Source organism: Fistularia commersonii, chromosome 8 (assembly GCF_037954325.1).
Source record: "Fistularia commersonii isolate RoL2024-O1a breed Wild chromosome 8, RoL_Fcom_v1.0, whole genome shotgun sequence".
NCBI lineage: Eukaryota > Metazoa > Chordata > Actinopteri > Syngnathiformes > Fistulariidae > Fistularia > Fistularia commersonii.
Genome location: NC_141291.1, coordinates 12,271,594 through 12,295,216, shown reverse-complemented (window position 1 = coordinate 12,295,216; position 23,623 = coordinate 12,271,594). Strand labels below are relative to the sequence as shown.

Sequence of the window (23,623 nt, the reverse complement as noted above, 5' to 3'; positions counted from 1 at the left end):
AGAGATGGAGTTTGACTACTCTATTGTGATGGGTGGAGCAGTCATCATGGGCACCTCAAGTGGTTCAGACACCAGCAGATTTACAAGGTTTTAAATTTCTATGAGGGGCCCTCGCCAACCCAGCCATGTCTCTTTTCAGTTGACAGGCCCGTGTGAGTTTATAACCTTGTCCTTGGACTAAAACAAATGCTGCTGTCTGACATGAACCCCAATTGTTATTCCTGTAGTTTTAATGTGGTCCTTATCTTCATTTTTTGGCAACTTTTATTCAAAACTTGGTTCAGTTTCAAATCCTGTCTCTATGTTTCATTCATTTCGCAAAGGGTGATTTAATCTAACAAACATTAATTTCTTAAACTTTTATTTGTAAGAAACCATCCAAGGACGCAGCGTGGCTGTATCGTGACGTGTAAATTTCTGCTAAAATTGAAAGTATCAATCAATGAAATGAATAATCAAACTTTTGTCAGTGTTGACAATCTTCCTGTATTTGTGATGCACTTCAACAAAGAGAGCTTAGTTTTCGATTGACAGCTATTGCGAACATCAGAGGGGTGAAGAACATCAGAACATGTGCTGACTACAATACCAATGTACATTTGAGATACTCTGCTGTAAATATAACTAAGTGAATTGCATGCCTTTTTAACATACATCCCTATAACTGAGACTCAAGGATATTAGCCTTGATTTGATTCTCTCCAGTTCGTCCACAGCTTAGAAGAACCCACACATGGTATCATGTGTCTTTCTAATTTATTGTTATAATGCTTGATTCTGACTCCGTGCTTTATGCAGCAGCTTGTCAATGGAGAGATAATGGTGCAGCTGCTAACTATTAGATGTATTTTTGCTGGTGTGTTTCAACAGGAGGAGTGTCAGAACTACATCAGAGTGCTGCTGGTGAATGGAAACAGACTGTTTACCTGTGGGACCAATGCTTTTACACCTATCTGCACTAACCGAACGGTATGGACAACAACTTTTTTGTTGGTTTTTTAATTTTTTATTTTTATTTACAAGCCTATTGTAGAATTCAACATGTCTATGTGTTCTTTTCTTTTTCAAATGCATTATCAAAGCCAAGCTGGTGCTCCTGCCAGTGTCCATGTTAACCAGTGATTATTCCTGTATTGTCTCCTATGGCCCCCACTGCTGCAATTTATCAATGTTTTACACTTGAGTTTACACTTAAGTTTCTTTATTGTCTGACATGTCAAGTTTGGAAGTGGCATCCATTGAAAGTTGAAAAGTATTAGTCAGCGGGTCATAATACTAGTTTATGACAGTATCGTGACTGTTTTGTTTACTTTTGAAATTTGCTTATTATGGTGAGTTCAGGACAAATAAGACTTTTTCACTCAAAAAGTAATTTTTCGAGGTATAGAATATCAGTTCAGACTGAGATGCGAAGCGGCATATAACAATAATCTACAGAGATTGCACTCATTTGTTTATTGCAACTGGACCCGAAGTTCCCAAATATTGTTGTGTCTCCTGTTAGATGACATTGTTGCCTCCCTTGGTGTTTCTTGTAGAAATGTTGCTTTTTCAGCAGCAGATGTATTTATTTTGCTCCAATCGCATTGAAAAACATCACCACACTTTCTTGCTGTCCCTTGAGAAAGTGCTGCTTTGAGCTGATCTGCAATAACACAGACTGTACACTCGGGAGGTGGTTGGTTGAAGAGCATTTGATGTGTAGTCTGGCTCATCCAGATGTATCATGCACAGATACAGACCGTTTGGGTGAAGCCCAAAAAATGTCATTTTCCAATTTATGTGTGACGAGGGGCTTTAGTGAAGTGGAAAGATGAAGGAGGAAGCAGCAGGTCATCCAAAGATCCGAAAACTCACTGACCTCTCGCCTACAGATAAATGTATCATTTTATTTTGTTGAACTGATACAAAAACAATATATTGGAGTTTTTGCAATTACTATTTTTTTTGCTGCAGTTGTGAGTCCCCTGCCAACTGGAAAAAAGATCAGGAAAATATTTGGCTTTTGTGTTAACAAGATTACATTTATTTTACTATTCACTGTGGAGCAGATTCTTCTGAGAGAGCTTTACTACGACTCTTCATTGAATAAGCCATATTCAAGGCAGAGCATGCCTGCTGCTGTATCCACATTTCAGTTCGTGCTGGTCTGTCCATCTCTCCACTGGTGACAGTTGCTATTGAAATTATTCGATAATTTCTGTCTCATCAGTAAGTCAATGCGTCCAGAAAATATTCAAATAATGCATGTTACTCCACACAAATTGTATCTTGAACTAAATAGAATTGTTATGGGAACCATGATGATGTGGGAGTGGAAGGGGTGAAAGTGATGGAACTGTCGACATGAGAAGTAAAGGTTAAAGTTGTTCTACACATTTGATCGTGGGTTTAAATGAGAGGCTTTTTTTGGCTTATGCTGCTCATTTTGAAAGTAACCGCATTAGGTACTGTGTTTTAAAGAGTTTTATCACTCTTGTAAAATGCACAAGTAGAATCAGGTAGTATAAGGACTTGCCCTGATAATGCTATGTTTTTTCTTAAAGCTAACATGAGTCATGTTTTACTTTGTAAGATTTGCCCTTTATGATAAGCCATTGCAACCTCATAATTCTTTAAGTATGCAGTTTCTCGCTATTTTAGGGAACAACACACATGCTTCTTTACATTCCCTTAAGGCATTAATCCTGTGTTTTAAATTAAAGGGTTCAGGGTTGTGCTTCCTATTGTGTTTAGGCAGGCTCTTTAAAGTGTGATGGCACTGGATAGAAAGGAAATAGATCAGGAAAATACTATTTTGACTATCCGCTAATGTTTTGGATGTTTACACAATCATTATGTCCTCTTTGTATCTGAAGAGTCTAGTACAAGAACTGAAACTTTTTTTCTTATTCACTCCTCTCAGTAACAAGTGCCTGCTTAAGTAAAGTGTAAGTCATCATATAAAATGTCAATGTTGTGCTTAGCTCAGAACAAGGATCACAGCATATTAATATCAGCATCTCATACTGAGGAATTTCAGAGAGGAGTTCACTATTATGATGACATTTGTTTTTGCCCAAAAGGTCACAGGCTCATAATGACTGTGCACCGTTATGAAAATACATATAGTCTAAATGTCACGACATTATTAGAGCAGTATTTCCCCAAACATTGTCATATTTTCCCACTGAGCAGCATTTGATATTAAGCACTGGTTGGGCATCAAGCTCAGACTAAGTTACAACGGTTGAACAGAGAGGAGCACAGTAGAACGTAACAGCTGTTAATTTCATGGGCTTTTAGCATCGCCGCCACTGATGATGATGGTGATGATGATGATGGTAAGGAGGTGGAAGCCAAGTGCATGTCTTCAAATTAAAAAAAAATAACCTCATCAAAATTGGGCACATTTCACTGGATGCCAGAAGTATGGTTCTGGCAGGCAACCCATTCATTTACTACATTAAGATTTTCCTTATGAGCCATAAAGCTGTAATCATCCAAGTCAGACATTCCATGGTAACCATGGTAACTGTTCCCATCATAGCATCAAGAATGTCTAACATCAACCTAATTTTTAAGAAATTAAACTTTACTCCTAAGCCCTTGGAAAAGTTATATATTTAACCAGTATCAACCAGTATCTTTGCTGCTTGCCCTGAATTTGTACATTTGTCAGAAGAAACAGAAAAAAAGGGGAATATATTGTCATTACTGACTCTAGAAATGATTTTGGTATTTGTAATTCTCTCTTGATTTTGGATTCTAGTAAACAGCAATGATAGTGATGACAGAAGTTTATGTTACTTTTTGGCTTTATCATTAAACAACATTATGTGTAATAAAACTAGGACTAAAAAATGTTATTATCGAATGGATCTAGTACACTGGAACATCAATGTGCATACTTTATCCGAGGAGAATTATTTCTAACCAAAAGCTATAATCGATATCTGGTCAAACTTGAATGACAAATAACAATAGATGTGTCTCCTGCCTGAATACCCTGCATGGAAACTAGTAAAAAAAAGCCTGTTACCGTTTCCTGTCATAGAGCATAACTAATGAATACACCACAACAGCTTCTCAGTAACACCCCACATGGCACCCAGTCTCACCCACAGTGGTCTCTCTCAGACGTGAACTGGCTTTCAGAAGTCTCTGTCATGGACATCTAGAGTCACTTCAGTGTCCCACTTGCCCAGCTGTTGGATGCACTATAGACGCCACTTTCATTTCACTTCCTCATTATGCTCTGGATGCACTGCAGTTGATTTATCATTCCTCAACTTGGGTTAAATGACCCAATTGACCTAAAAAAAAACAGCTATTCCGGCATGGGGAACAAGTAGCATCAATACCCGTCCTTCATCTCGGGACAGCGGCACACACAGAGAACTGTTCTGTTTCGTTGTGGTTTGGGTGGAGCAGAGGTGGCAACACTTAAGAGAATCCTTGATCCAAATCAACTGGCTGCAGGATATTGGCTAAAGACCTTGCCAGTTCCACAACAAATGAGCTGAATGGAGACTAAGTTCCCAAGTGGAAGAGCTGTCTGCTAATTATTCAGGAGCTGAAAATGGGCAAGGCAAAAGAATTTAAGCTTTTTGGTATTTCGCGGCTGTGACTGGTGCAGTCAGAGGCATATTCCTTCTGGCATTATAGAGTCAAACAGGAGGAATGATGATAGAAATGCAATTGCAAATAAATTATATGTATATCATTTGTAGTATGGTAAACATGATCTTTTGTTTGTGTAATGGATTCTTCTGAAAACCCAGATGAACCCAGATAGAAGGATAATACCAAAATATAATCCCTGCATACACTGTTTGCTCTCCCAAACATTTACATCTGGGATGACATATGTTTTATTTCCTTTTCTATATTCAAGACTGAGTCACTGAGCCCGTGTATTAAAAAAAACACAGAATCCAGTGCAGCGTGTCAGGTGGAGTCAGGGTCATGCCGGTAGCCATTTTTTTAAAAGACAGCTGGAATTTCAAGAAAGCTGTATCTCACATCACTGCTGTTTTGAAAGCAGAGAGGTTTCTCAAAGATTATCATAGTAGTACACCCAAATGACTGTCTGCCCTGTTATGAAACCAAATCACAGGAACAGAGAAGCCTTTGCAATTTAAAAACCCAGATACATTATTGGGTTTTATCGGGTGCATTTTGACTTGAGGCACCTGCTCAATTTGTGTGCCTTACACAGCTAATGATTCCAAATGTTTTGTCTGATTATGTTTTTTTCAGTCTGATTAGTTTTGCTCATGTATATCTTTGTGTGTCTTCTTGAGTGGGGAGATTTTAACCAAACAGAACATAGTGAGATGAGCTTTTGTCAGCAGTATTTGAGAACTGTCAACAGAAAGCCAAATATTACATTCTCTGGTTAGCATTTTAATATTGCCCTTTGAAATTTCAGGCCGATGTTTCCATGCTTGGGTTCTTCAATTTTCTTACTTCACTTTGAAATTAGAAGAAAATGCATCTAATTTCCACATATTGCCTCTGATGTTGTTTCTGAACTCAAGGGATTTCCATGTTAAAAAGGAGAAAAATGAGGCTTGTCTGGACAATGCTTGTGCTCTGTCAAAATCCATTTATCCACTTCCAATGACAAACCCTCCATTTTTCTTCCCCTAAACCCGTCCTGTTTTTCCCTGTGTTGCAGCTGACAAATCTGACCGAGATCCATGATCAGATTAGTGGGATGGCTCGGTGTCCCTACAACCCTCTTCACAACTCGACAGCCCTCATCACCTCCAGTGGGGAACTTTACGCCGCCACTGCAATGGACTTCTCTGGGCGAGACCCTGCTATCTACCGTAGCCTGGGTGGCCTTCCACCTCTGCGCACTGCCCAGTACAACTCCAAGTGGCTGAATGGTAGGGAGCAACCAAGCTTTGGCATGCAGCACAGATGTCACTTGTGAATACCTATAATATATTGTAAAGTGTAATGTGATAAAAGTAGGTTTAACATCAACCTGGTATCTGTTTTTGGATGCAGATTTTTCCTGCTCAATGCTATTTAAGTAGTGCAGAAGCTTCATTTTTGAAAAGATGCTGCAAACATTGTTCTCAGTGTCAGTGCTGTAATCCTTGCAAAATCAGCAGTCCTGTGGCAAGTAATTACAAAACAACTTTCCTTTCATAAAGTCTGGTAATGAGTAACATATAGTGTTTTAAAGCCACACTGTATCTAAAAAAAGCTTTGCATGAACTTCCCCTGTCTTTGTAAAGCATGAAATAGGGAATTCAGCGGAAATCTCTCTTTTTTTTTTTTTTTCCACATGAAACTTCTGACTTACCTGGAGCTATAACTTAACATTTGAAAAATTCAGACAGCTTAAGGTTTCTCCTAAAGGAGAGGAAGTAAGCCATCTTTTCTGTAAAGGATTTGTTTTTCTAATTCACATTTAAGCTAAATTGGAAAAATAAATTAACAGCCAGCACATACTTTGCTTTGTAGCAAGCTCTGGGAAAAGACTTTATAACTAATTTTATGGTGAATCGATTTTTTATTTTTTTTTCCCCTTCATTCCTTTTCTGCCCTGCCCTCCAAAGGTGCAGGGGAGAAGAGGGCTGACTTGAGGAGGAGGGAAACACTTTAATTTAAAGATGAATTAAATCACTGTCGGGGAGAATAAAGTGTAGGGTTTAGAACCAATAATGTCATACATAAAGATGAACGTCTTTGCCTCGACAGAGCCACTGAGATTGTGCATTTCAGAGGGAGTGAGAACTATTACGCTACACCTGTTTTGGTCATTTCTCATTCCAACCTTTAGGTTTGGGGATGAAAAATGAGTTTTCCTATTACAACACCAAGCCATTAATAACGTTGTCTGTAGTTATTAATCCCGATCACCTGCTGTTGTGTGGGCCGCACACTCGTTCACACCAGGAGTCAATCCGTCACACCAAACAACCATTCTCTCTTCCACCACCTCTTGCTCCAATGTTACATATTTTTCTTTCTTCATATATTCTATACCTCATCACTCTTCTCTCTATATAGTTTTATATCTGCTTTTTTTTTTTTTTATTTCATGTCTCTCTTCCCTGACTCCCCCACGTCTCCTCTTCCATCTTCTTTGACAGAGCCAAACTTTGTCTCCTCCTACGACATCAGCAACTTCACATATTTCTTCTTTCGGGAAAACGCCGTGGAGCACGACTGTGGCCGGACGGTGTTCTCTCGAGCCGGGCGCGTCTGTAAGAATGACATTGGTGGCCGCTTCCTCCTGGAGGACACGTGGACCACTTTTATGAAGGCCAGGCTGAACTGTTCCCGGCCGGGAGAAATCCCTTTCAACTACAACGAGCTGCAGGGCACGTTCTACCTGCCTGAGCTGGAGCTACTCTACGGCATTTTTACAACCAATGTGTAAGTGATATACAAGTTTAAAAATACATTGGCAGCCTCTGCATAATTCATCTTATCTTTATTTAATACATTGACAAATATATTCATCGCTAATTTATTCGCCTTCGTTTAATATTTGAATGACTTGAATTAAATGTAGCTTTGCAACAACATAATATTGTTGATAACAAATCCTTATATATTGTCAGAGAGATAACCTTTTCAATGACCCAGACTCCATTGTTCTGGTTTAAAGCAGCTCTCACAGAAATCCATGACTCGGTTGTAACATTTTAAGGGACAGTCGCTGACGTGTTAAAACTACTGCCATGTTACAATGTCAACACAAAGACAGTGAAGATCGCTTTTCGCGAAACCTTCATATAGTTTTGACATTCCAGCGACAACATATTACTTATTTTTTCAGGGTGATATAGTATTGTGCTTAGAATGTTTATTCTTATTATCAACTCACGCCAGTTTATTTAAATTACATTTAAACAATGGGTTCATATTGTTAGTTTTGACGGAAAAGGATTTTTTAAAAATATTACATATAAGCAACAAGTGGTCCTCAACATATCCTTAACACCCTTTTTCTATTATAAATTCTGTTTTTTTTTTTAATACCAGTCATCTCCCACAAATGTGCCCTTTGAAGAGAATATATATATATATATATATATATATATATATAAAATCCCTTCCTAATTCATGTCAGAAGACACACCGGCACTCTCTATGTCTTATATTATTTATATTTTAATATTTTTATAAGTTGCATGTACAACATAGGTTTACATATTAGTACATATTACTATTACTACTATTTGGATGCTCTGCCTTATATTCAATTGATTTTTGCCCAAATTTCAGATAACAAATAACATAATTACTTCTTAAAAATTGATACAGTTAGCTAAGACTGTTAATTTAAAGACATAACACTCATTTAATTGTGAATTGTATTGCACTTAGAGGAAGTAAGACATGAGATGCAATCTGTTCTCACAAAAATTATAAACCCCGCCCCCTTCTTTATCACACATGCGCACACACACACACACACACACACACACACACACACACACACACACACACACACACACACAATTATTAAAAGCTGAGTAATCTACTCTTTATGGTCAGTGCCTTGCCACTGCAGAAGACTAAGTCTTTTGAAGGGTATTGGAAATGTTTCCCCGGCAGGCACACAGTTTAATGAACAGCCACATTGGTTTATAATTCACATTGCAAGTTTTGCAGTTTGAGTTGAGAATTAATTCACTTATTCCATACTTTCTGTGGAGGGAGGAGGAGACTGGTACTTGTTGAAACTGACAGTTTAAAAAGTCAAAGCTGTATTTCAGATGTGAGATCTGGGCTGTTAATCAGACAAGCCGAACAGCTTAATTGTGTGCTATTGCTGAATTTATAATCCAATAATCGTGACTACTTACAATAGTGTCTGCGGCTGTCTCTTCTCTGTTTGATTTGTATTGTTAGCAATACATATGTAAAAAGACTAGCTCACCAAACAGCAACAATAACTAAAAGTAAATTTCCTGCAATTGTGATGGGGACTTTTGCTTTTATTCTTTCTAAAACTTTGTTGTGTCTCTCTCATCCATCACTCCTGTTATCGTCTCATCTCTTCTTGCTCTCTCTCTCTCTCTCTGAATCTTTTTTTTTTCCCCTGACATTCAGAAACAGCATTGCTGCATCTGCTGTGTGTGCCTTCAATCTCAGTGCCATATCGAGGGTTTTCAACGGGCCTTTCAAGTACCAGGAGAACTCACGGTCGGCATGGTTGCCTTACCCGAACCCCAACCCAGATTTTCAGGTAACAAAATCAAACACAAGAAGAAAAAAGAAAAAAAAAAAATCGCCCATCGGCATATTAACGGTTCGAACATTGACAAGACAAGACCAGTTTCATTATTTAATTAAACATTAATGATTATTTCTTCATGCTTGAAGTAATGTAGATCCAACACACTGCCCACTCAACCTAACAATATGTGACCGGTTGTGTGCCAAAAGGAAATTGTCCTTCAATTCATCTTCATCTCTGTCCTTCAATTATGCTTCTGTCAGGCCAGCAGGTGCACGAAGGCTCTGAAAGTTTGATATCAAAGTAACACACATACATATCATCTTTAATGACATTCTCATACTGACAAAACAGACAAATAGTTCCTGCCAGTCTGTCCCTGACAGTCTACAAAAATAGATGCGCTCTCCTGTGAATCAGTACTTCAATTATTCATTCACTTATCACATGTTTTCATATCAGTTAGTTTTGCGGAACTTACTTCAATAAATTGACATTTCCGTGGCAGAGATCTGCCGCAGATGTATCCTTTCCAGCAGATTCACCACATAATTGCATCAATATATAAGTGCAGACCCTGTACATTTAAAAGGTTGTTTTCCTCAAGGATAAAGCAGGATCATGTCCTCTTCTCCTTACCCATCTCTCCTCCATCATTCCACTTAGCTCAGACAATACCTAGTCCTCACCACTGGACCGATACACACTTTATCTAGGTTTCAGTGACATCTTCATCAAGCATTTGTCAATGTTGGAGGATTAGATTTACGAGAGGAGGATTTATGGCCTGAGCATTTATTTTCTTCATCCCTTGGTGCACGCACCCCCACACAAATGTTCATGCAAAGAAACACCTACTAGAGCCCGGTGCTCATAAAAGCTACCAAGCACATAGAAATACCTTGTGTACACAAATGAGTTATGATTGAAAAAAAAAATCTGCCAAGAAAGGATAATTATGAATGTGAACTAATCACTCAAAACTCACACAGGCTATTGACTGAAAGCTTAATAACCTGTCAGTCAGCACAGAAAATACCACCAATCTGTTTAAAACAGCACATTGATCCTTCTGTTTTTATGAGTCATGTTTGTTTTGTGTTCCAAGCTAATACCATCTCTTGGTTGTAAAGGTTTTCTGTCAAACAGCAGTTAGTTACTATAAAGAAGGTGCCAGTTTGTTGTCTATGATTAGCAAAATGGGATTATTTAGTCTTTTAGCAGAAAACCGAGGAGAATTGTTGTTGTCTTGTAATTTTAATTGTAGTGAAACAACCATTTTGTTCAATGACACTTTTCATCTTAGCAGAGAACAATGCTAATAATGAGTGAGGCAGAGTGCAGGGACTCGCTGTCAGCCAAATGATGCTTCTGTCTCTAACCTTGACTGCACCAGGGAAATCACAGATCTTTTTCTCTGCCGCCATTACCCAATGTCATAGAGCGCCACTGGTCAGGTCACCGTGGCCACGTTTATCTCACTGGGGCAAACATACAATCAAGCACACTTGGAGACACGTTAGGATTCACACACACATACACACACACACACTTGCGCACAACCTGCGGCAAAATTCACTGATGGCGAACCGCAACAGCAAAACGTAAGGGACATGTTTTATTACTGCTATTCCACATTTTTTGCTTGAACCAAGGGACACAAGTGTACACGAGAGAAGGGGTGCTCATATAGAACTACATTTCCCTGTCCTTCAGGACTTTAATTTCCCATCTCTACTGATCCGTTGCCCATCCAGGGAAAGCCCTCTATGATTCCCATCTGTCAGCCCAAGGAAGGCCAGGAATTGATCTGTGTAAGGTGGTGTCCGTGCCACTTGTGACTGTAGCTATTCAACAGGAACTAATCGCAGCCCAAGCTCTAAACTCAAAGGACAATCAGGCTGTTTATGGTCAACTTGGATGACATGTAGACAAGGCATCTATAATTCTGTTTTCAAGATATCAAGAGTCACTGTAATTGTCTAACTTTTTTTCTTTTTTTTTTGCTTTCTTGCCTCTGCTTCTAGAAAAGGCCCAATCTTTGTGTAAGTGGATTCAATCCACATCCTTTACCCCAGTACTGACATGCATGCGTGGTTAGTTCAAGCTTTCCCACAGATGAACTGGTTTTATGCCTGACTGTGGTTGGCAAATGCTAAGCTTCAGTTGCAGCACTATTACTGTTGCCATCATGGTAATGCAGTATGCTTGTACTGGCAGTATGATTTGTCTTTCTACTCTGATTCTCAACATTTTGGATACGCCCAGAATTGGGAAAAAAAAGCAAAGGAAAGCAAAGGTTATCTAATGCATCCTATTTACTTTTGATATTTAAAAACATCCTGTTTTCAATTTCCATTGGGAAAGAGAACACTTTATTAAATTCCTTTCAATAAATAAACTCTCACAAATAACTTATAATATGAAAAAAAATCTAATATATAACTTCTATTTGATTCTGTTGCAGCAAAACTGTCTTGAGACTGAACGATAAGAACCTCCAATCAAAAGTACATGATAAAACCAAATTAAGTTTGACTTTGAAATCATATTTTTATGAGACATTTCTTTTTGCACAGCCATTTGGTTTTCTTCCGAAGTATGAACTTTGCAGGCACAAGTCATTTTGCTATCTATTTTGAGATCCTTTGTTGAAGTGATATTGCTTTAACAGTAGAATGCATGGCATATGTGAAGGGAAAAAAGATCAATAACTAAAGCTTAAAAGTCAAAACTTTTAAGATATCAGTTTATTGCTGAGGTAAAGAAAGAATAATCAGACATGTAATAATTGGAGCAAAAAGAAATTCTCACAAGCATCTATATGCATATGAGGAAAAATAACTATTCACTTCGTAAAACATTTATTATTCTTCCGACTTAGATTATCCTCGGTATGTTGACAGTAAAGCTTTATAGATGCGAGAAGAGAAAACTAGGCTATAAATGATTTTAAAGCCTTGTTCATCTAATCACTCAATCCCATGTTCCCCTTGTTTGTTCCATCTTTGTGTGGTACCTCTGGCCGAACAGCAAACACTTTCTTCATCTCTGATCTCTCCATCCCCACAGTGCGGCACCATTGACTCCGGCTCATACGTGAACCTGACGGAGAGAAACTTGCAAGATGCTCAGAAGTTTTTGCTGATGCATGAGGTGGTCCAGCCTGTGGTCCCTGTGCCATACTTCATGGAGGACAACGTTCGCTTCAGTCATGTAGCAGTGGATGTGGTTCAAGGGAAAGACTTGCTATTCCATATTATCTATTTGGCCACTGGTATGTTTCTCACGTAGTGTGTGTGTGTGCGTGCGTGCGTGTATGTGTACCCCCTCCTTTAATTATGCAAATATTATGCCTGTATCTGTTCTATTTTTTTCCCCCTCCGTTTCAATTATTTTCCTTATACGTGGTTGCTTGCTTGCATTTCCTGATTTCTTGCTTTCTGCCTGATCTATTGGTCAGTAACAAGGTCACTCAACAGCCAATCAAAGACTTTCCATTTAGTGCTGCTTTAGAAGCCACAGCTTCAATGTCAAGGACTTGCAAGGCCATAAAATTGACAAATAGACTCACTGACCTAAAGAGTACTATGTTTAAATGTCAAGCTCATAAATAACATTATCATAAGTAACTCAAGACTTTGTTTATGCTGAAATCTTAAACAGGGCAAAAAATAAATAGGCATAGTTATTTTGCTGATGTTGTTTAGATCAGAAAGGACACATACCATACACACACATTATGATGCCTTTGCCAACAGCAAGGACTCTGTAAGGACGATCATGTTGCAGTTCTTGTTCTCAGGCTGTGAAAATAAACAAGGCAGTAGCTCGCAAGGTTTTTTGTTCAGACGGGGAACATTGGCCAGAAAGATGCTTTGAACGTGGGTCTCCCAGCATGCAACTTCAGCCGGACTGCAACCTCACCTTTGGATCCTCACCCATAACAAAATTACAGAAGGTTCCTACTCAAGTATTTTTAAATTTGCCGAGTGCTTGCTTTTCTGTTCTGGGTGTCAACCCAGAATCTACTAGTATTTTACAAATTTTGTAGAACACCTTAAAAAAGAACTGAAAATGAGATAAGCCCAGTTTTTGCTCAGTGTAAACAAAGAATTGATAGTTGTGTACCAATACAGGATCTTTTTTTTTTTTTGTTATTTTCATTTCTAAGTGGAGAGAATGAGAGGCTAAAGGACCTTGAGGGGATATTTATTCAATTTGAAAATTACATGTTTAACAGTAAATACCAGCTTCCCATTTGATTCCAGTCAATACAAGTATTATGGCTACACATAGGTAAGAAACAGTCAAGCTAATTTGACATTTTGGTACTTTACCCCTGACATTTGTGAAATGGGTAAGGCTTTCTGGGAACAATGTGATGTCATCTATATCCAGGTGCCAATCACTTCTTTTGTACTCAAATGACTGTTATGGGTTATAACTTGCACTTATGAAATTGAAAATATATCCCTTCATAAACTATTTTGTGTTTATATCGTCTCTGTCAGTAAAGTCTTCCAGTTCCAGACCAATAATTTTCAAGGGAAAATTAGCACTTTGAACTTATTCAAGAAAGAGAAAAATAAAGGTGTTCACAAGATATCATTGCAGTTCTGGAAAGAGATTGTAGAGAAGCCCTTTAGCCATTAGTTTGACTATTACATGCTGCAATAAGTTTCTAAAATGACTAAAAGAACACACGCGCACTACAAACATTGCAATGATCTTATGAATCAAAACCACACAGACATTTCCCAGAAGAAACCTGAGATTTAGACAATAATACATTTAACCCTCTCACTTGTTGTATCTCCACTGAACAGCAGTGCGTTTTATATCAGCACATCATTTGCTCATATGTGTGATGACTACTTATACAACTTAACAATATGTAGAAATTGTTATCAGCAAGATAGCAGATACCCACCCAGCGGTATCTGTTCTGTCAGTCTGTTACATATAAGATAGATTATAAATCGGTCAACTGAACTGAATTTGAGTGCAGTGATACACTTTGCTGTGTGGGTGTACCAAAGGCCTACTGGGAAATGTCAAAATGATTTTCCCATTGTACTTCCCATTGTTATTTTAGGATGTCACACGTACAAACAAGCATACAGCCCCCCCTTCCACACACACACACACACACACACACACACACACAGTTCACTGGTTCTGCACTTGGCATCTTCCTCACAAACCTTTCATTGTTTGTGTGGCACTGTGATCAATGTAGAACCGTTCCAGAGCTGCCCACACTGCGAGTTCCCCAGACGGTAACCAGACACTAATGAAAACATCTGAAACTTTGCCAAGGCCATTGGCCAGCGTAGACTGTACCTAATCACATGCTGTTATCAACGCTTAAATGCACTCTGCTGATTGCGGCAGTTGTGAATTGCCTTGTGGCTTTGACTGGTGTCCACAGATTTAAAGGTGTAGGCTATTTTGTATTTTATTTCATTTGTTTATGTGAGGACTTGCCCAGCAGCATATTTCATTAAAGCACGATTTTATCATTCACTCATCATTAGCCCTGTTGCAGTTTTTTAACTAGTTTGTCTATAGGTGCAGAATTCAAATAAAACCAAAAGATTTTTAAAATGATCTAAAATATGAAATAATCTTAGCGGTACCTGTGCATGTTGTTGTTCAGAGCAAACAGCTTTTTGCGTGCAGTCAACATTTCCTGTTTGCACGGTTGGACCAGAAGACAACTCCTTGTGGGGAAAAAAAAGAAATGCGGCAATACTTGCCCTTTAGATTGGCAACCTTGAAAGTGTCAATTAGAAATTTCCCTCTTCCTCCCTTGGCATCACGATACACCTAATTGCCTTTTCTGCAACTAAGGGATGTCATATATAATAGATAATGTTTGTATAATCTTACACCCCAAAAGAACATCTGACCTCAACTTCAACTGAAGGGGGCTACCGTATGTGAAATAACTGACAGGGTGTTTTGACTAAGATGCGCTTTTTTTAAACTCTCTTCTTATTGCTACAAATGAGTTTCACTCCTAACAAAAAAGTAGGCCAGAAATCAGACATTTTGGTGTCACACCACCTCTCTGGTTTTATCTGTATCATTCCAGTTCAATGGTAAACCTTAGCCTGACACCACTGCACCTTATGTTTAGAAGCCTCTTTGTTCAGGGGTTAGTGTGTCTGCACTTTAGTTCCTGGGTGTGTCTTTCTCTTTTGAGCAAATCAATTCCTTTTCCCATCTCTCTTCCAGATTACGGTACTATCAGGAAAGTTCTTTCACCTCTCAATCAGTCCATGGGAAGCTGCTTATTAGAGGAGATCGAGCTATTCCCCCCCAGGAAGAGGCAGCCCATCCGAAGCCTGCTGATCCTGCACAGTCGCAGCGAGCTTTATGTAGGTGTGAGAGACCAGGTCATCAAGATCCCGCTCAAGAGATGCAGCTATCACAAGACCAGAGAGTGAGTTCATGCAAAAACAACCAGCATTAATCTCACTTGAAAGTATCCAATGCGTATGTGCGCACAAAAATTTTTAAACCTCCACTCTATCGTAAGATGTCCTTTATCTGAGAGGGCCAGGCCTGTGTGTTGGTCAGGGGGCTTTGCTGAGATTTTAAACCCTGTTAATCAGCTTTTGTCTGAGCCAATTGAGGTTTCCAAAACTGCCCTCTGTCTGTCTCACTTTCTTCCTCGCATTGTTCAATAAAATGATGTGCTTCCTGTCTGCATATCGTTCCCTGGCAGTGGTCTTATCAGATATATTGCGTTTCTGTCTATCCGGATGACACATTGTCAAGTCATTAATATTGGAAAAGAGTAAGATGGAAAGAAAACCAAGAAAAAGGATGTGAATGCTCAACACAAGATTTGGATACCATCCATTATAACTGCCTTACTTCTCACAATGAGCTCCTGAGTGCGGAGAGAAGTACAATATTGCTTCCTATCTAGGTGATATATAGCTCCGCTGTTATGGTATTTGATCGCCTCTTTTGCATCTTTTTTTTTTCGAATAACAAACCAAGAGAGATGGAGGGAAAACAAAACAGACAAGCAGCTGCTGAGATTCGCTAATTTCATCAGTGTTATTTCTTTTCGGTTTACCAGTGTGCAATATTATAAAATATTATAGTCTCCCGGTGTCTCACTGATGGAATGCGCGCAATTTGCTAGACCCTCAAGGCATACTAAAAGACATGTTTAAAATTATACTTTATCCTTTTCATTATTTTTTGTCAACCCTTATATCTTTGTACAAACTGATATAGCACATGATGCTTCATTCTGGTTGTCACTTACCTTTTGTCTGCAGCAAGGCAGGGTGACAGCCCTTTTTAAATTTTAATATGAGTGAATAGATTTTGTCCGCATGTGGTTTATTGTTATGGAACTTATGGACAACTTTGGTCACATTTCACTCAAGGTGCATCAGGTTGGTTGATGCCTGTGGCTCCAATATATGTCACAGATTTGGCAGCAGACTGATATTTGCATGAAAAGAGTAACATCAGACTTTTTGCTGCAATCACTAAACCACCTGAAGTTGATATTCCAAAGACAAATTCAGGTATCTTTCTTGCAGCCCTGTCACAATGAATATTTGTCAGGCTGATAAGCTATTTCAGTCAGAATGTTTGACTGCAAACACAATAACTATAATCCTTGTGTTTGCTTGAAGATTACCTGAAAAACCACTCAGTACATTGTGTCAAGACATCATTTTAGGATAGTGATGCTATGTAAGCATTGTCGAGCATCTTAATTGTGCCAATATAAAAATAAAATAAATGAACATCTCCTCTTGCCTGTCTCTAAAAATCCCTGTCTTCTTATTGCTCTAAAGTCTGTGATTCCAGTACCTTCCCCCTTCCCTCTTATCTAAGCTAATTTGCAGATGCTTCTACTTCCTGCCCTTTTTCCTCCTTTTCCTTTGTCTCGAAAGCTGCCTCTTACCATCAACCCACCTCTCTTTCACAAGTATTCTGTCGCCACCCATTTCCTATTTTAACAACCTTGCTATCCTCTTACTGTCCATCTTTACTCATAACCTCACTCCTTCTTTGTGATTCGAGACAATGATTGACTTGTTTGTTTTGTTCTGGCACAATGCAGAGCCATCTTAAATGACAGGTTATTAAAAGTCCTTCTTTCTTTTCAGATCGTGTGTGGGGGCAAGGGATCCGTACTGTGGTTGGGATCTTTTGCTTAAGAAATGCACCACTTTGGAGGAGAGTGCCCGAATGAGCCAATGGGAGCAAAGCATTACAAAATGCCCAGTGAGTTTTATGGTCCTGACCATTAGATCCTTGTATACCGTTTTCCAGGGACACCTCATTGAATAATTTTCTTTTCTGGGTCCACCATGAGACTTTGAATTTAAATAGAAATTGTTTTTATGCTATCTCCTCTATCCCTATGAACTTAATACTCACATTTATCTTTGCCCCACTCTGCTGAAAGCTACATCCTGCTCTGTGTTCTCTCTATTAACACACATCTTGGACGTTCCAGCCCAGAAACCCAGACCATTTTCCTGCCAAAGAAAGGCATCTTGGGTCCAACAACTCATCACTAATCTCCAAACTTCTCGTTCATTAGGAAAACAGCTCACCCTTTATTTTAAAACACACTGAATCGGCTTTACTGGTTGCAGAAAGCTCAGCAATATCAGTACAACTCATGTTCTCTGAATTTCATTTTCAAGTCTGTTATGTGGGGGAGAGCTCTGTGGCTCTTATTTTTTTTATGTTCAGAGGGATATTTGGCTCTCATTCAGCATCCAGTGGCATCTGTCAGCAGATCTGTGGCAGAATCATGGCTAACCCTGCATACACATGAATTGCCACACATACTTATATGTGAATAAACAAGCACTTACAATATGGTTGAACACCCATAGTGTTCATCTTCCAATGTGAAGGGGTTACAACTTCCTCCATCCAATCAGACAATCAAACAGTGCTGTGGTAGTAACATCATTGAAGCTTATGATATGTTGCTGGATAATAATTTATCCTTTATTAATCCCTTGAGAGGAAATTGGTTCTCTGCAATTAACCCATCATGGATGAATCATGAGCAGTAGGCTGCCGTCCACCAGCGCCAGGTGAGCAGTTAGGGCTTCAGTGTATTGCAAACACTTGACACACTAGGAGAAGCCGGGAATCAAACCAGGAATGTTGGTCTCCAAAGACAATTGCTCTACCTCCTGCGCCACGCTGCCCCTAATCAGATCACACTCATATTCCATTCTAGAATAATTCAAATGAATTAAACATAACGTGCACCTTTCAGCGTGAGTGGACAGATCAATACATTTGTTTTTATCTATTTTCAGGGAACCACAGACTGCACCCCTTACCACAAATTGAATAAGTATGCACACTTAAACTTGATGCAAACAGGCCAGATCCATTTATAGTGAGTAATCATTAACTGTCAGAATTAATGGTTCCATGGAGATATCACTATAAGCCAAGATGTGGACAGCTCCATGTCAATAAAAAGAATAAATATATATATATATAGGGTCATGTTAGGTTCTTGCATCACATGTGGGTTGCAAGTACGGATTTACCATTTCCTGACAGCCTTTCCCTTACAAAGTTGAAGTTTGGAGTTGGAGGCCAGTCAAGAGTTTGTAAATTAAACTATGCTGTGTGGGCAGAAACAGGAGATACACTATATCAACTTAAAAAAATGCCATATATCACAGCAACCTTACATCTTTCTGGAAATAAGCCTTGACGTTTGAAGGAAAGTGCAATGGATTCTTAGTCATTGTCCTGTATGTTTTCTTAAGGCTTCTGCCAGGCATTTCTAAATGTGAAAGATTGCATGGAGTTCGCTATTCTTAAAAGTGCCTTTCACGAAACCGCATAACTCTGCACGTTTAATATAATAAGCTGCACCACTAAAATATGTCATTTTTGTCAGAAAAGATATTTTTCATATGATCTGTATAAAGAAGAATATCAGCGTCTATGATAATGTGTCTATTGCAGTATTTCCTTTGAATTCTTTTCTGATAGAAACAATACAGAAAAATTACATTTACCGATACAGCCGCATCAGTGTCATGTGTCAGTTCCAGATGAATGCAGTTATATAATATTTAAAACTATGTCACATGTTGGGCATGTGCTATGGAAAGATTGTCCCATAAGTGCAGCTTGATATTTTAAATAATAAGTTGAATAAATGCATCAATTGCTCTCTTTCCCCTATTGTTGTTCGAGGCATTTCATTGATGGAAGTTGTGTCAGTTTTAGCCACACATTTATCCTTTCGACACATTGCAGACTTCAATTAACCAGTATGAGTGGAGGGCAAGCATTATTACCGCTTCTGCCATAACAGCTGATTATCACACACTCGTCTCCTCATGTGATAGTGTTCTTTCCTTTTTTGAAAAATTATGCTGAATCACAGCGCAGCTCATATAATTTGCAGATACCAATCCTACATGATTATCACACACTCATCTCCTCATGTTAAAGTGTTCTTTGCTTCTTTTTTTTCAGATCACCTTGAAACACAACACAGCTCATATCATTTGCAGATGTGAATCTTTTACCAACATAGTTTTGAATTTAGCTCATGAGCGCAGGACGCGGTTTTCATACCTCCACTAATACACCTCCCTGCTACCATTGTTTTGCTATCAATTTCTATTACATGGACACTTTAATTTCTAATTTCTGTTTTTTCTGCATCCATTCACTTTTTATATTCCGTTTTTGTGCATTATCTCAAATGCAATCTCATCATATGCCAAGAGAAATGTTTCAATTGCAATACAATTGCATACAAATGGACAATTTTGGATGTGCCAAGTTACATATAATATACTTACTGCTTAAGGGAAAACTGATTTCCCTTCACATCCATGATAGCGATGGGCTTTGCTTCAAATAACAACACACTCCTGAGAGCGTTATATTAACTCAATGTGCAGTTTCTGAGAAAAGCCATTACCGTTGTAGGTTTTATTCATGGCCTTTTTCACCTCTAACAGGTACGTAATGTGACGGTCGATGGAGGTTTTGGCGCCTGGTCAGGATGGTCCACTTGTAGTCATAATGATGGAGGCAGCGCTGGGTCCTGTCTGTGTCGGACACGTGCCTGTGATAGCCCGGCCCCCCAGTGTGGAGGACAGAGTTGTCATGGGATCAGTGTTGAAGTTGCCAACTGCTCCAGGTAAGTATCTCCACTGAGATATGTATAAACTGAGACGTGAGAGTTGTGCATCAGTTTTCAACAAATGAACAAATCCAACTATTTTTATCCGTTTTTAATTTAAAGCAAAATTAGAAGTGTTGGAAAACATAACTTGTAAGGTTCTTGTGGGTTTTTTTTTCTCAACATCTTCAAGTTCCATTGTTATTATTATCATCCCCTGCCCGTCATCGGCTTTCAGGGGAGGCTAATGAGAGTCACTCTGCATTTATCCATAGAAATGGAGCCTGGACTCCCTGGACTTCTTGGTCTCCCTGCAGCACCAGCTGTGGCATCGGGTTCCAGGTCCGCCAGCGGTCCTGCAGCAACCCGACACCTCGGCATGGCGGACGAGTATGCGTGGGTCAGAACCGTGAGGAGAGGTACTTTGACACATATATGTATTTAAACACAAACAGTGTAACAGCAGTCATGTTTTTCAAAATAAAACACACACCTAAACAGATTGTATGCATGGATAAATGAGTGCTTCAAAGAACTTTTTAAAGACCTGTTCTTATGACCTGTAATTTGGAAGTATAACAAAGTATAACCTTATGACAGCCAGTTAAGGAATGGCATGGATAGGCCTGTCCTTGGGTAATTTTCTGGCTTTCACACGACTGAGCCTTGTTTTAAAGCTTTGGAGGATTTGGCATTGAATTAAAGCCTTTTAAAGATGTTTGTACAGTTCTTGAGTTACATTCAAGGCCTCAGCGGAGTAAGAAGTACTTTTTTTTTTCTTCCTTTTTTTAAGGAGAGAGTACTTAATGTGAAGAGGGACAAAGAAACCTAGCATGCAAAGAGGTCTGAAGAGGAGTTATTGCTAAAACTGAAGCTTTGTCTCTCCAAGTATTAAGTTTTCATAAATCTTGAGCTCAATTGATAAAGATAACTGTATTATGAAATTCAAAATAGTCATCTTCAAATGAATGGCCATTCCTCCTCTGCATCCATAGTATCAATTATTGGTGAGACATCGTGTTGTTCCTTTTGTTCTGTCTAGTTCATGAAAAAACAGTGCAAATACAGATAGGCCTAGAAATATTTGCACAGTGACACAAGTTTTGTTATTTTAGCTGTTTACGAAAACATATCCAGGGTACAATTATATAACTAATACAGGCTTAAAGTGCAGGCTCCCAGCTGTAATTTGAGAGGATTCTCAACCACATTGGAGCAAGGGTTTAGGAATTACAGCTCTTTAATGCGTAGTCGCATCTTTTTCAAGGGACCAAGAGTAATTGGACAATTGACTCAGACGCCTGCAAATACATTAACAAGGCTGCACAGGCTCTTCCCTCGGTAACCAGTTACCAATTAAGCAGTTAAAAGGTCTGGAGTTGATTCCAGGTATGGCGTTTGCATTTGGAAGCTGTTATTTGTGAACACAAGACATGCGGTCAAAGGAGCTCTGAATGGAGGTGAACCAGACCATCTTGAGGCCGTAAAAAAGAAGAAATCCATCAGAGAGATAGCAGAAATGTTAGGCGTGGCCAAATTAACAGCTTGGTGCATTCTGAGGAAAAAAAAGAGTGCACTGATGAGCTGGGGAACTCAAAAAGGTCTGGAAGTCCATGGAAGACAACAGTGGTGGAAGATCATAGAATCCTTCTCATGGTGAAGAAAACCCCCTTCACACCATCTACTCAAGTGAGGTATCTAAGTCTACCATAAAGAGAAGCCTTCATGAGAGTAAATATAAAACATTCACCACAAGGAAATAGAAAGGCCAGAATTGACTTTGCCAAAAAACACCTGAAGAAGCCAGCCCAGTTCTGAAACAGCATTCTTTGGACAGATAAGATGAAGAAGGGAAGAAGAAAGTTTGGAGAAGAATTGGAACAGCTCATGATCCAAAGCCCACCACATCTTCTGTTATACATGGTGGAGACAGTGTGATGGCACGGGCATGCATGACTTCCAATGGCACTGGATCACTTGTGTTTATCGATGATGTGACAAAAGACAGAAGCAGCTGGATGAATTCTGAAGTTTATACGGTTATACTTTCTGCTCAGATTCATCCATATGCAGCTAGGGTGATTGGAAGGTGCTTCACAGTACAGATAAGACAATGATCCAAAACATACTGCAAAAGCAAGCCAGGAGTTTTTTTAAAGCAAAGTAGTGGAATATTTTGCAATGGCCGAGTCAATCACAATATCTCAACCTAATCGAGCATGCAAGACAAAAAGACCCACAAACAAGCAACAACTGAAGACAGCTGCAGTAAAGGTCTTACAAAGCATCACAAAGGAGGAAACCAAGCATTTGGTGATGTCCATGGGCTCCAGACTTCAACAGTCAAGGATTCTCAACAAAATATTGAAAAGTTTTACTTAGGGTTATGTTAATTTGTCCAATTACTTTTGAGCCCCTGTGTGTTTGTATAAAAATAGCTACAATTCCTACTTGTTATCATTTTTGTTCAACCCTTAAAGTCTGCACTTCAATTCCTTTGTAGTTGTTTCATTTCAAATCCAATGTGGTGGCATGCAGAGGCCAAATCATGAAGATTGTGTCACTGGCCACATTTCTCGGCCTAACTGTAATTTGCAGCAGAAGGTACAGGGAACAAGCGAAATAAATTGTTACCAAGGAAACACAAACAGCGTCACGATGGATGAATAATTAGACATGGGCCTCAAGGACGACCCCTTTTTTTCCTGCCATGCCAGGATTTTTTCATTTCCTCCAATCTCTCACCTTTTTTTACTTGCTCGCTGATGCTTCTAGAACAGTTCTTTTCTCAAGGTCTAATTCATCAGGAGCTGTGAAGAGAATACAGTACATGGCCAGCCACTGTTCCAAGAACTCAAATGCTGTCTGGCTGCTCTTTGGTGGGAGGCCAAATACAAGTTTTCCTTCCCCCTCACCAATTTTTTTTTTTTTTTTTTTTTTTGCTTGTTTACTTTCTTTTACTATTCTCTGCTTGGCTATTCAATTATATTAGGCCACTGTGTGGTCAGGTATCAGGTCCAGGAAAAGCGCGTGTGTGTGTGTGTGTGTGTGTGTTTATTTGACAGTCTCCATGACCCTTTGGAAGAAAAGGATAAGATACGCGGGAATATTTGTTTGTATGTGATTGCTCAGTTCGCGCATATCCGTACGTGTCATGCCCCCAAAGCAAAACTTTTGAATGTCCAGTGCACCCAAACATCCACCTCATCTGCCCCTTATAGCAAGCCATGTGTGAAATAGGCACAGACCTCCACATT

At 39.1% G+C, this 23,623-nt stretch overlaps 1 protein-coding gene across 4 annotated transcripts in view; it reads left to right on the top strand.

Annotated features, from left to right (window-relative positions):
• The window catches only part of sema5a (sema domain, seven thrombospondin repeats (type 1 and type 1-like), transmembrane domain (TM) and short cytoplasmic domain, (semaphorin) 5A), a 117,869-nt gene that overhangs the window by 57,956 nt on the left and 36,290 nt on the right, over positions 1-23,623 (top strand). For 3 of the 4 annotated variants that reach the window (XR_015106530.1, XM_086151214.1, XM_086151215.1), the window contains exons 6-15: positions 871-969; positions 5,663-5,876; positions 7,095-7,380; positions 9,067-9,202; positions 11,221-11,238; positions 12,266-12,470; positions 15,437-15,644; positions 17,344-17,461; positions 20,203-20,384; positions 20,642-20,785. Coding sequence is in view for 3 of the 4 variants with exons in the window: in XM_086151214.1 (XP_086007340.1) it covers positions 871-969; positions 5,663-5,876; positions 7,095-7,380; positions 9,067-9,202; positions 11,221-11,238; positions 12,266-12,470; positions 15,437-15,644; positions 17,344-17,461; positions 20,203-20,384; positions 20,642-20,785 (1,610 nt within the window). In the remaining variant the exon portion in view is untranslated. The remainder of the gene's footprint in view (positions 1-870; positions 970-5,662; positions 5,877-7,094; positions 7,381-9,066; positions 9,203-11,220; positions 11,239-12,265; positions 12,471-15,436; positions 15,645-17,343; positions 17,462-20,202; positions 20,385-20,641; positions 20,786-23,623) is intronic. The other variant, XM_086151216.1, reaches the window with a different exon arrangement.